Source organism: Babylonia areolata, chromosome 25 (genome assembly GCF_041734735.1).
Source record: "Babylonia areolata isolate BAREFJ2019XMU chromosome 25, ASM4173473v1, whole genome shotgun sequence".
Lineage (NCBI taxonomy): Eukaryota > Metazoa > Mollusca > Gastropoda > Neogastropoda > Buccinidae > Babylonia > Babylonia areolata.
The window spans coordinates 1,170,001-1,183,131 of NC_134900.1; the positions used below are offsets into that span (position 1 = coordinate 1,170,001).

Genomic DNA, 13,131 nt, shown 5'->3' on the forward strand with positions numbered 1-13,131 from the left:
ATAGAGGAAGTTAGAACAGATACTATTTTCTCAACAAGAGAGAGAGAGGGAGAGAGAGAGAGAAAGATTCAATTGTCTAATCTCTCCCTCTCCTCCCTCCCTCACACACCCACTCACACACACATTGAACACACAATGTGCACACACACACACACACACACACACACACACACACACACACACACAACCACCACCACCACATCACGCAACACACACACACACACACACACACACAAATAGATATTTTGATTCAGTTTAATACATCATTACATGTTAAAAGTGGAAATCAGAAATGGATTATATAAGTCAAAGAAAAAGAAGACAAAATAAAAGAAAAAGAAAGATTTCGAGCCCCTATACTTCAAGCGCAGAATAATTATTAATCACTATCTTCTACCGAATGTATCATCCGTATACAAAAAAAAAAATATATATATATATATATATCAATTAAGAACGCGTCAGAAGCTCTTCTGTTGCTGTTAGCTCCCTCTGTATCTGTCTTTGTTTCTGTTTGAAAATAAATCGATTCTGTCTGTCTGTCTCTCTCTCTGTACCTGTTTCTCTCTCTCTCTCTCTCTCTCTCTCTCTCTCTCTCTCTCTGTGTGTGTGTGTGTGTGTGTGTGTGTGTGTGTGTGCCTGCCTCTGTCTGTCTGTCTGTCTCTATTTATTTCTCCCTATCTCTTTCTCCCTCTCTCACACGAAACTTCTACTACCCCCTCTCCCTCTCTTCCTTGAGCACCTTTACACACACCCACCCTTTTTTTTTAACATATAATACATAATCGTAGTGATGTTCACGTGTATAGGAGTAGGCGGAGGAGGCTGTGGACACACACACACACACACACACACACACACACACACACACACACACACACACACACACACACACACACATACACACAATTCATAAGGAAAGAAGGAAAGGGAAGAAGGGAAAGAAAACAACAACAACAATATATATTAAAAAAAAAAAAAAGATAGGATTTTTTTCTTCCCATTCCTTTCTTTTCTCTGTCCCTCACTCTGTCTTGTCTGTCTCTAACACACACACACACACACACACACACACACACATAACATATATACACACACATACACACTGACACACAACCACCACCACCATCATCATCACACCACACACAAGACTCTCAGACACACACACACACACACACACACACACACACACACACACACACACACACACACACACACATATAACATATATACACACACATACACACTGACACACAACCACCACCACCACCATCATCACACCACACACAAGACTCTCAGACACACACACACACACACACACACACACACACACATTTATGACCCACTGTACTGTACTAGTTCTGCCATGATCGATTTTATTTGCCCACAGTACTGATTCTGGTTCTAACATTATCGATTACATTGGGAGGCTGTCATGAAAGCTCCATGAAGCAACACACACACACACACACACACACACACACACACACACACAGTGAGAGACGGATATTTTACTCAATATAGGCCATGGCCCGTCATGAACCGGTGATGTCAACGAACATTGCAGAAGTATGAATAACAACACATTAACCAGCATTCCTTATTCATGTATATCTACACATACACACAGTCACTTAACTTCATAATCATTGTTCTTCTAATTTGGAAAGCTTTGTATCAGTAAATTGCTAATTGCTTGATAACAGAGAGAGAGAGAGGGAGAGAGAGAGAGAATGAATTCACGATAATTATAATACTCCGGGCATTCAATTTGCCCCAGGACCAGTCACCCCTGTCAACGATACCTACCTGAGACGTACAGACAGCAATAATGTTTACAGGTCTTGCTACCAACCTGTTTGTGGTCCGTCCAGAGTCTCTGAAGCAGATACATTTACATAGGTAACCTGTTCTAGCGATGCCCCTGACAAAGAGAGACGGAGCTGTGCCTCATTCTGTTCTGCGTCAGGAACCGGAAAGGCTGCATGCCCGATTTCAGAATTGACCAATGAAATACGGTTATAACAATGACTGTATCTGGATTATAACAGCAACACGAAGCACTGGGAATTTAGGATCCCCCGTATTAACAACCCCCCACCCCCCATGTTTTCCAGTCACTGAAGACATGAAGCAAAGATAAAGCAAGCACTGCACAGTGGCAGCTTGTATGTACATGTACAGCTCGTATGATTACAACGAAGCAAACCGGACAAGTGACGTGCAGGCAATAAGTAAAACCACAACTCCGAGAACGACCGGATCCGCGGTACTGAAAACAACCCATCACGTTTCATTCTTGACATCCTCCTCCTCCTCTTCCTCTTTCTCCTCTGTCCTACCCCCTTCCTCCTCCTCCTCTTCTTCCTCCTTCTCCTCTTTCTTCCCTACCCCCCTCCTCCTCTTCTTTCTTTTCCTTCTTCTATTCCTCTTCTCTTCCTTCTTCTCCCCTTCCTCTTCTTCTTCCTCCTCCTCCAGATCGTCATGGCTCTTTGCACTCACTATAGCGCTGCCTCTTTCCTTCCTTCCTTCCTTTCTTCCTTCCTGCCTTCATCCCTTGCTTCCCCTCTCCTCCTTATCTCTGGCTTTCACAGACACACACACACACAGACACACACACAGACACACACAGACACACACACACGCACACACACACACACACACCACGCATCTTCCCCGCACCACATCTGTGGGCAGCTGTCTTTTCGCTGCCAGAGAAGCAAGGAACGAAAGGCTTGGGATGTGGGGTGAGGGGGGGGGGAGGGGGGGTGAGGAGAGGGTCTAGGGGAGGGGGGAGGGTTCAAGGAGGTTGGGGGAGGGGGTGGGGGCGGGGGGAGAGGTGGCCTGTAAACATTCACAGAGCAGACTCAGCTAGCAGGGAATTAGAATGGGTGTGGGAGAGGAGGTGGGTGAGGATGAGGAAGGAGGGAGGGAGGGAGGGAGGAGGAATGAAGGGGGGTGGGCCAGATGGAATGATGGAGGTGTGTGTGTGTGTGTGTGTGTGTGTGTGCCGGCAAGAGAGGGGAGAATGGAGGAGGGAGTTCAGTGGCTGCTTGGCTGGAGAGATAACGCCAACACAGCTAAAAGGAGCAGTCACTGTGAGAGTCCTCGTTTCTGTATTTAAAAAAAAGGACTAGTCTTTTATCAAGTCTGGCACCCAAATTGAATATAACCGCAGTGCTATCCATCCGTACCAGTTGCAGGCAACGAGTTTATTCTGAGACATTTAAGTTTTTAGAACTTTGACAAAACTGAGAGTTGTAACAAGGAGTTTATTCGTAGACACAAGTTTGAAAATAGAAGATGAAATAGACTTGTGGCAGAAGTTTATTCTCAGTCTAAGTTAGAGATCATCATGCAGTTTGTCCCTGTTATTATTATGTATAATAACAACAAGGAGTTCCATTTTTTTTTTTTAGCGGAGTTTGATTTCTGATATCTTACTACCACAGTGCTGGCATACAGACCTGTTCCACCCACAAGAGCCATTGTCCCATGAGACAGAGCTGTAAACATCACAAAGAAGGCATTGAAAGGGTGTGTGGCAGAGAAAAAGAAGGCTCTTGGATCACACACACACACACACACACACACACACACACACACACACACACACTCACACACACACACACACCAAACAAAAAACAACAAAACAAAAACATCACCACCACCAGTAACAGTAATAATAATAATGATGATAATGATAATAACAACTCTGAAAGAAAAATTAATAGTAAGGAATGTGACAGAACAGGTTTTTTTTGTTTGTTTGTTTGTTTTAATAGAAGCTCTTCTGCCAATACTGAGGGCGTGGGTTCGAATCTCAACATACATAATGATGATAAGAAGGAGAAGAAGAAGTTTGAAGTGTTGATAGGTGGAAGGCCCCATTGCCTTTCATTGCCACCAGGGGCAGTGTATTGACATTCACTGTGTCCAGGGCAGAGAGGGGAAGAAACGTGTGGCTTAATCCTAATAACAACACCTTTTCTTTCTCTCCCCTTTTAAACAGAGCAATTGTAAACGCCCTCACTTAACTAGCAGCAGCAATAGCAATGATATAATAATAATAATATAATGTTATTACATTATATTATTATTATTATTATTATTATTAATGATAACAATAATGGATACCTATACAGCACACTATCCAGAAATCTGCTCTTGGTTGCCTTACAAAACATTTACATGTACTTACATAACACATTATATCAATGTTACATACACACTGACTGAACACACACACACACACATGCCCCCCCCCCCCCCACACACACACACAATGCATGCACACATTTTAACACAAACATATGTACCTAATAGCTACCCTCAACACATACGCACACATAGGCAAGCACAAACATACATTAACAGACGTGCACACACACACACACACACACACACACACACACACACACACACACACACACACAAATACATTGTTATTACTACTATTATTATTGTTATTGTCAGTATTATTATGAACTTAATTTTAAAATGAAACGAAAACAAAAGGCAACGGGTCACAAGGTAAACGCCCATTCTGTGCCGAGTTCTACAAGCAGTGTCAACAAAGATAAGAGCGCTCTTGGGGGAGGGAGGAGGGGAGGGTAAGGGGGGGGGGGGCAGTGTTTTTCTTCTGTCAGTTGCTGTACTGTGCTGCCTTTCTATTACCTCTTACCATTCCTCCTCCTCCCACTGCGCCTCCCTCCCTCCCTCCGTCCCTCCCTCCCCTCACCTCTCGCTCCGCCACCTCTCTGTCTCTCTCTCTCTGTCTCTCTCTGTCTTCCCATTACATCTATCCCTTCTTCTCTCTCTCCCTCTCCCCCCCTCTCTCTCTCTCATCCAGCCTCTGTGGATATATATATATATATATATATATATATATATATATATGGGAAGCGAAGCCTGGTTTGTGGTACGGGTAGTTTGCACTCCCAAACCCCTGTCCCTTCCTCCCCCCCCCCCCCCCCACCGCTTCTCTCTCTCTCATACTTCTCTTATCTCTCTTTCTCTCTGTCTGTCCCTCACACACACACACACACACACACACACACACACACACACACAGCGCTCAGTACCATGAACTTTTAATGTAAGGTCACCGACCTGTATACATCTGGTTACACACGTGTTGTAAACACAGGAGAGAGAGAGAGAGAGAGAGAGAGAGAGAGAGAGCACGTGCTTTCTATTCTCTGTCTCTGCTAGCTCGCAATGCAAGTCACTACACTACACTACACTACACTACACTACACTAGGTACACTCTGCACGCAAGAGAGAGAGAGAGGGGGGGGGGGGGGGGAAGAGAGAGCACGTGCTTTCTATTCTCTGTCTCTGCTAGCTCGCAATGCAAGTCACTACACTACACTACACTACACTACACTACACTAGGTACACTCTGCACGCAAGAGAGAGAGAGAGGGGGGGGGGGGGGAAGAGAGAGCACGTGCTTTCTATTCTTTGTCTCTGCTAGCTGGCAATGCAAGTCACTACACTACACTGCACTGCACTAAACTACACTACACTGCACTACACTACACTACACTACACTGCACTGCACTAAATTACACTACACTGCACTACACTGCACTACACTACACTACACTACACTACACTCACCCGCTGTGCGCACAAGCTGGTCTTAATTCATTCCACGTTCATACTGCTGGCATACTTGCTGCCAGTGTGTGCTGCTATTCTCGTCGCACATGCCGCGCTGTTTGCTGCCAGTGCCTCAGCCCGGAACTGAGAGAAATAATAAAGGGGACTGCAAACAGTGTGTGTGTGTGTGGGTGGGTGAGGAGTGGTGTGTTGGGGTTGGAGGAGGGTAGGGTGAGGATGGGGGTGGGGGTTGAGGGGGATATGGAGGGGGGGGGGTGAGGTTGGGGTTAATAAAGGGGCGAATGGAGGCTTCTCTCTCTCTCTCTCTCTCTCTCTCTCTCTCTCTCTCTCTCTCTCGCACAGAGTGACACACACACGCGCGCGCGCGCGCGTACACACACACATTTGTCCTACACACACACACACACACACACACACACACACACACACACATATATATATATATATATATATAGAGAGAGAGAGAGAGAGAGATCTATATATTATATATCTCTCACTCTCTCACTCTTTGTGTGTGTTGTGTGTTGTGTTGTGTTTCTGTCTCACGAAAATATCAGCATGTCTCACTTACGTAGTATATAAATAATTTATTTATCAGCATGTATTCAAAACTATCTACCGCATTCCCGCCCTAACCAACCCACCCACCCCCACCCCCCTTCCGTCCCCACACCACGCCATACCACCACCCTCCACCTGTCTTTAGTGCAAACACAAATGAAACCTTTCTTTTTGTCTATAACAATAAGATAAAGGCATTTATTTTAATGGAGTTTTCGTGCAGGGCGATCGCAACCAGGATTGTTACTGATAGTAGTTTTTAGTAGTTTGTTTTCCCGTCATTCCTTTTTCGCTCCCGTGTGTTTGTTTTAAATCATGAGGAGTTTTGGTGCGTCACTGACTAAACTGCGCTGTAGTAAAAAAAAAAAAAAAAAAAGAAAAAGAAAAGAAAGAAAGAAAGAAAGAAAAAAGGAAAGCTGCGGTTAGAATAATATTTACACGAGTCGTACAGTCTGTGTGGGCTCGTTTACATCTCTGTCGGTCTGTTGTGCCAAGTCTGTTTGTGTCTGTTCTCTCTCTCTCTCTCCCTCTCTCTCTCTCTCTCTCTCTCTCTCTCCCTCTCTCTCTCTCTCTCTCTCTGGTCTCAAAAGTGTTTTCTGACACCCTTTCCAATTTCATGAGGGGCAAAGGCCTATATGAAATTTTATAAACCATTCATTCATTCATTCATTCATTCATTCATTCATTCTGTCTTCAACACCCTTCCACCACCCCTAGACTAATCAAAGTCCCCTCTCCCTCTCTCTCTCTCCCCTGTCTGTCTCTCTCTCCTCCACTCTCTCTCTCTCCCTCTCTCCCCCCTCTCTCTCTCCCCTATCTCTCTTTCCCCCATCATTCTCTCCTCTCTCCCTCCCTCTCTCTCTTTCCCCCTCTCTCACCCTCTCTCTCCTCTCTCCCTCCCTCTCTCTCTTTCCCCCTCTCTCACCCTCTCTCTCCTCTCTCCCTCCCTCTCTCTCTTTCCCCCCTCTCTCACCCTCTCTCTCCTTCTCTCCCCACTCCCTCTCTCTCCCTTCCTCTCTTTCTCTCTCTCTCTCTCTCTCCCCTGTCTCTCCCTCTCTCTCCCACCCTCCATCTCTCTCCCCTCTCTCTCCCTCCCCCACTCTCCCCTCTCCCTCTCTTCCCCCTCCCCCCTCTCTCTCCCACCCCCCCCCCCCCCCTTTCTCTCTGTGGCTACCAGTCCACCAACTCAAAACGAAACCAATACACTCCGAACACCACCACCACACATCCACAACCACCACCACCGCACATCCACAACCACCACCACCACACATCCACAACCACCACCACCGCACATCCACAACCACCACCACCGCCATCCCAGCAGACTAATCCAAGTCCTCTTTTCTCTGGTGTGTGTGTTTCTTCCAGACGAGGCCCGGCAGACCAAGCAGGGGGTGCTGGTGCACTGCCTGGCGGGCATCAGCCGCTCGGTGACCGTCACCGTGGCCTACCTCATGTCCCGCCAGTCCATGTGCCTCAACGAGGCCTACGACTTCGTCAAGAGGTGCAAGCCCAACATCTCCCCGAACTTCACCTTCATGGGGCAGCTGCTCGACTACGAGAAGGCGCTCGTCACAGACCACCCCGATCACCCCGACCACCACCACCCACCCTTGTCCCCGTCCCCGTCGCCATCTCCCCACCACCTTCATCATCACCACCACCACCACCACCTTCCCACCTCCTCTTCCTCTTTAGCTGACGATGAGGGTCTTCCGGCTAGTGACAGCGATTCCACATCCTCTTCCTCCACCTGCGACAAAGCCAGTCCCCCCTTCCAAGTCAGCCCGGTTTGAAAGAGGACAAGGGGGGTGTGTGTTGGGGGGGGGGGGGGTTCTGTCATCAACCCACCACCCCCACTATTTTGTGGGAGAACTGTTGTCGTTAGTGAAATAATACCAAGGTGTTGTCCTTGAAGGAGGAAGCCTTTATTTTTTCTTTATTTTTTGGTGGAGGAGGGGGGTGTCCGATTTCCTTCCTCCCTCCCTTCCTTTCTTCCTTCCTTCCTCCCTCCCTTCCATTCTTCCTTCCTTCCTTTCTCCCTTCCTGGCCCTTCTACTAGAGAGACCTGCGAATCCTTGAGGACAGGCCACGAAACTGTTTATGTGGACTCTTGTGTTGCTTGCTTTGGGGGTGGGGGGAGGAAGGGGTGGAGGTCGAGGAAGAGGCGGGGGAGGGTTAGAAGAAAGAGAGAGACAGGTAGGAGGAGGTGGAGGGAGGAGAGAGAGAGAGGGAGGAGGTGGAGGGAAAAGGGGGAACCTGTTGTTGGGAGGTGGAGGTTTGGGGGTGAGTGGGTGGGAGAGAGAGAGGGGGGGGGGGGGGTTATAGGTTCTCCATCCTACCTACCTGTAAACCGTTCCTCCTTTTCAAACAACAGAACAACAAACAAAAATAAAACGGTTCCGTCCTGAAAGGTTTTTGAGGAAAAAGAAAAGGATGTTGCTGGTGGAACCGAGTTGTTTGTGTACGAACTTTTGTTGTTGGTTGTGTGTGTGTGTGTGTGTGTGTGTGTGGAATGGCAACGTGGGACGGTTTGGCATTGGTGGCTTTTGTGTACTTGCCCTGTATGACCCCCCCCCCCCCCCCACCACCACCACCACCTCCCACCACCTCTTCCCCCAAAGACTGAACTGTTCAGTGGGATGGACTGTATTGTCATCCACACACACAGACATTGTGACATTTTTAGCCTGACCCATCAACCAAAGGTCAGCCTCTTTTTCTTTTCTTTTTTTTTTCCGCTGAAAGAAACAAAGTCTTCCGATGTACAGATTTTTTTTTTATAAAAGAGAAAAAAAATTGTTGGTTAATTAATACTCGGTGTGTGGTTCGGTAGCTGAGAGGGAAACTTGCTAGTGTGTGTGTGTGTGTGTGTGTGTGTGTGTGTGTGTGTGTTTCGTGTGGAGAAGAAGAAGAAGAGAGAGACACAGAGAGAGAGAGGCACAAAATGCCAAAACAATCTACATTCAGCAAAACATTCTGTGCTATTGATGCAAGTGGCTGAAGAAAAAAAAGAACAGAAAAAGATCCTTGTGCGAAGAAAGGTTGTGGATGCTGGATTTTTTTTTTTTTTTTTTTTTTTTGAAACCTTCTGGCCTCCACAAATTAATGTGCTACAGAAATAATGTGTGAGAGTAGCTACTTGCTATGAAGCAAGCTGTTTGGAGAATTTTGATGATACAACCAATGTCCTGCCTGTTTGTTTAATATTATAACAATTATATATATATATATATGTGTGTGTGTGTGTGTGTGTCAATGGGAAAAAAGTCTTTCAAACTGATGACGATAACTGACGTAATAATAACAACACCGTGTACTACAACATTTTTTTTTTTTTTTTTTTTTCGAAAAAGGAGGCATTCATATTGGCAGCTATTATTGTATGTATGTATGTTTGTTTTTTGCCAGTCTGTTGTTGGCTTGATGAAGTTTTGGAATTTCATTCATTTCTCATGTCTTGTCCATCCACCTTTTGTCTCATCGGATCGTGAAGATGAGCTCTCTCTCTCTCTCTCTCTCTCTCTCTCTCTCTCTCTCTCGGCCATCTTGTGTGGGTTTTCCCCAAGAGAATTAATTGTTGATGGCACAAACCGCGTGCATTGTGTTAAGATGTTATTCGCTGTGTTATCAAGGAGATAGAAAAACAAGCAGCATCACTTTCTATGTAGTGCTCACTAGAATGCTAGACGTTTGTTTTTTCTTTCTTTTTTCTTTTCCTTTTAAATGAAGAGAACAAACGACATGTTCGTCCTTGAAAATTTTTTTATTATTATTTTCTTATGCATAGAACTTTTTTTTAGTCCCAGTGTTTCAAACGACAAAAGAGGTTGATAATCTTCTACCCCCCCCCCCCCCCACACACACACACACACACACACACACACACACACACCCCTTCCCCCCCACAAACCCCGTCTCTCCCTAAATTCAATTTCTCACTCACGATCACCACCATCATAATTATTTCTGTTTTATATATATATATACAAACATAACCCTCCGATATTTTATGTTTCTACAGTTTGTAGTTTTGTAATTTTTGTCGATTACGCTTTTTTTTTCTTTTTTTTTTTTTAGAAGGTAATGTAGCATACGAAATCTACATCAAAATTAGATGATGCAGGCTTTTTTCTTTATAAAAAGGATAAATTTATATTCTTGTAAAACAACAACAACAACAAACAAGTAATGTTGGAGAATGAAGAAGATGTTAAAATAGTGGTTCTTTTGCCATTGGGGCATTTCCTCTGTAAGCTATATGTTTGCAAAAAAAAAAAAAAGGATTCGAAAGAATGCTGTCTTTCATTTCTGTATCCCGAAGTTACTGAATATACCCTTCAAATGAAGCCACATTCACACACACACACACACACAAGCGCGCGCGCGCGCGCGCAGAGTTGGACTGATTATCTAAAGATTGTCTGACGTGATTACAGAATGTGACAAAAGTAGAGAAACGTTGTATATTAGAAGTTTGGCTTGCTTTGGTAAAAATTGTCCACTGTTTTACATTATTTGAATATTTCTTTTCCTTTTCTTACATGTATGCTTTCTCTACATGGGTTTTGAAATGAAAAGGGAAAAAAAACAAAAACTTTCCCTTGATGGGGAAAAAATATTTCATGCTGTAAGAAGAAAAATGACAGTGTCATTGTTTAAAAAAAAAATGCTTTCAATGCTGAATGTATTTTTTCCTGCACAAACTGTCTGAATTTTTTTTATGAACCCGTTCCCCCTTCCCCCTTTCTCCCCCCAAAGAACTATGTGGCATGGCGTGGGGATGGGAGGTGAGGGGGGAAGAGAGAGAGGAACAGAGATGGAAGCCCAGGGTTTGGACACAGTGGAAAGAAAGAAAGGGCGTTTGGGGTCTTGTTTCAACCAAAAAAAGAAAAAAGAAAAGAAAAAAAAGGTGTGGCTTTTTTCCTCGTTCAGAGGAGTTGTGTGACTTGAAGACAGCGTCGCTTTGTTTTTGGTTGTTTGTGGGTTTTTTTATTTTGTTTTGTTTTTTTGCCTGTTGGACTCTTGCTGGTTGACTGACTTCTTGTCTGTCTCACTCCAACTCCATCGTATCAGGACCACTTCTGAAGGTGTGGTTGTCTGTTTTGGGGTTGTTTTTTTTCAACCTTTCTCCTCCCCTCACCCCCTTTCCCCTACCCCCCCCCCCCCCACTCTCCCCCCGAACCCCCCACCCCCCACAACTCACGTTGTCTCACCTTCACTGTCAACGTTGTTGCTGTCAAAGTTCAAAATCTCTCTGGTGTTGCGAGGCCCCGAAATTGAAATACAGAACTTGTAAGCAGCAGCTTCTTCATTCATCTTGGCTCATCACCTTTTGCTGTTTGGGGGCTTCTTGTTATCTCTTCTTTTCTTTAAAATATCTCTCTCTCTGTGTCTCTCTCTCTCTCTCTCTCTCTCTCTCTCTCTCTCTCTCTTGGACATTGTCTGAACTGGGACGTCCTTCACAATCTGTATGTTTCTTTTAGTTGGTGAGAACCACTCCAACTAAAGCTCGGAATGGGGAATCTTCAGATTTGTTTTTTCAAACCAAATTAAGGAAAACTGTTCTTTTGTGTTATCATGTAATCATTTTCGTTCCTTTTTCAAAAATCACTGCGTGCATCGGTTGTTGTTGTTGTTGTTGTTTTTTGGGGTTTTTTTGTTTGTTTGTTTGTTGTTGTTGTTTTTTTGTTTGTTTGTTTTTTTGTGTGTTTTTTTTTTTAGGATGAGGGGCTAATTTTTTTCCCTTTGCAAACAGAATATCCTTTTGTTTTATTATTCTCTCTCTCCCACCCCAACCCCCTCCTCCACCACCTTATAATTTCACACCCGCACAATTCAGGCAGTAAACAATTAACTGCAATATTACCAAAGAACAGGTTTTCCACCATTGATTTAGCACTTTATTTTCTAAATTGGACATTTGTTTCTTTGTGTTTTGACCACGGGGAGGGGGGAGGCAGGGTTGAGGGGAGGGGGGGGGGGGAGGATTTGTTTTTATGCGCAGGGAAAAAAGTATGTGTGTGTGTGTGGATTAAGAAGGCGTTGGTTTGGGTTTTTGTGGGGTTGGTTTTTCGGGGTTTTTTCTTTCTTTTTTTTATTATTATTTTTTTTTTAATATTTATGTTTTTTAAGGACGTCCTGGTTCTCACTCTCCATTGTTGAAGATGCTGCTTTTTTTCTCTGGAATGGAATGGCTTGTAGACAGTTATTGTCTGGAAGGCAGACTGGGTTTTTTTTTTGGTTGGAAATTTGTTGCTGTTCGGGCAGTAAGGTTGGGGAGAAAAAAAACAGCCTTTTTTTGACTGAGGGTGAAGTGAGAAGGAGTTTGAGCATCTTCTTTGTTTGTATTGGATTTGTTGCTTGTTGAAGAAGAAGAAGATTAAAAAAAAAAGAAAAAAAAAAGAAGAAAAAATGAGATAGTGTATCTTGTTGACAATGATGTTGTAAGATATATTTTATACTGATGAGAAACAAAAAAGTAAAATGAAAAAAAAAAAAACATTATTGAAGAATAATCTGGTGTGCGTGTGGTTGTGAAATCCACTCTCTCTCTCTCCCTCTCTCTGTGACTTTTTCTTCCGTGTGAATGAAACATAACACATACACACACACACACTTCTTCCCCTACTCTCTCTCTCTCCCCCCCCTCTCTCTCTCTTTCTCTGTGCGTGTGCACGCGCGCGCGGGCGTGTGTGCGTGTGTCTTTCTGTTCACCAAACAACAGTTCTTGAATGAACCTGCTCGTACTCTCTCTCTCTTTCTCTCTCACACACACACACTCACTCACTCTCTCTCACTCTCTCACTCTCTCTTTTTTGTCTTTCTCTACTGCCATCTCTCTCTCTCATTCTCTCTTTCCCTCTCTATTTCTCTACTGCCATCTCTCTCTCTCTCTCTCTCTCTCTCTCTCTCTCCCTTTCCCTTCCACCCCCTCC

General features: G+C 44.5%; 1 protein-coding gene across 1 annotated transcript in view; it reads left to right on the forward strand.

Moving 5' to 3' along the window:
• LOC143299361 (dual specificity protein phosphatase 6-like) overlaps positions 1–12,711 on the forward strand; it is a 20,932-nt gene extending 8,221 nt beyond the window's left edge. The window contains exon 3 of the mRNA XM_076612498.1: positions 7,562–12,711. Within this exon, the coding sequence (XP_076468613.1) occupies positions 7,562–7,989 (428 nt within the window). The 3' untranslated portion in view covers positions 7,990–12,711. The remainder of the gene's footprint in view (positions 1–7,561) is intronic.
• The last annotated feature ends 420 nt before the right edge of the window (positions 12,712–13,131 follow it).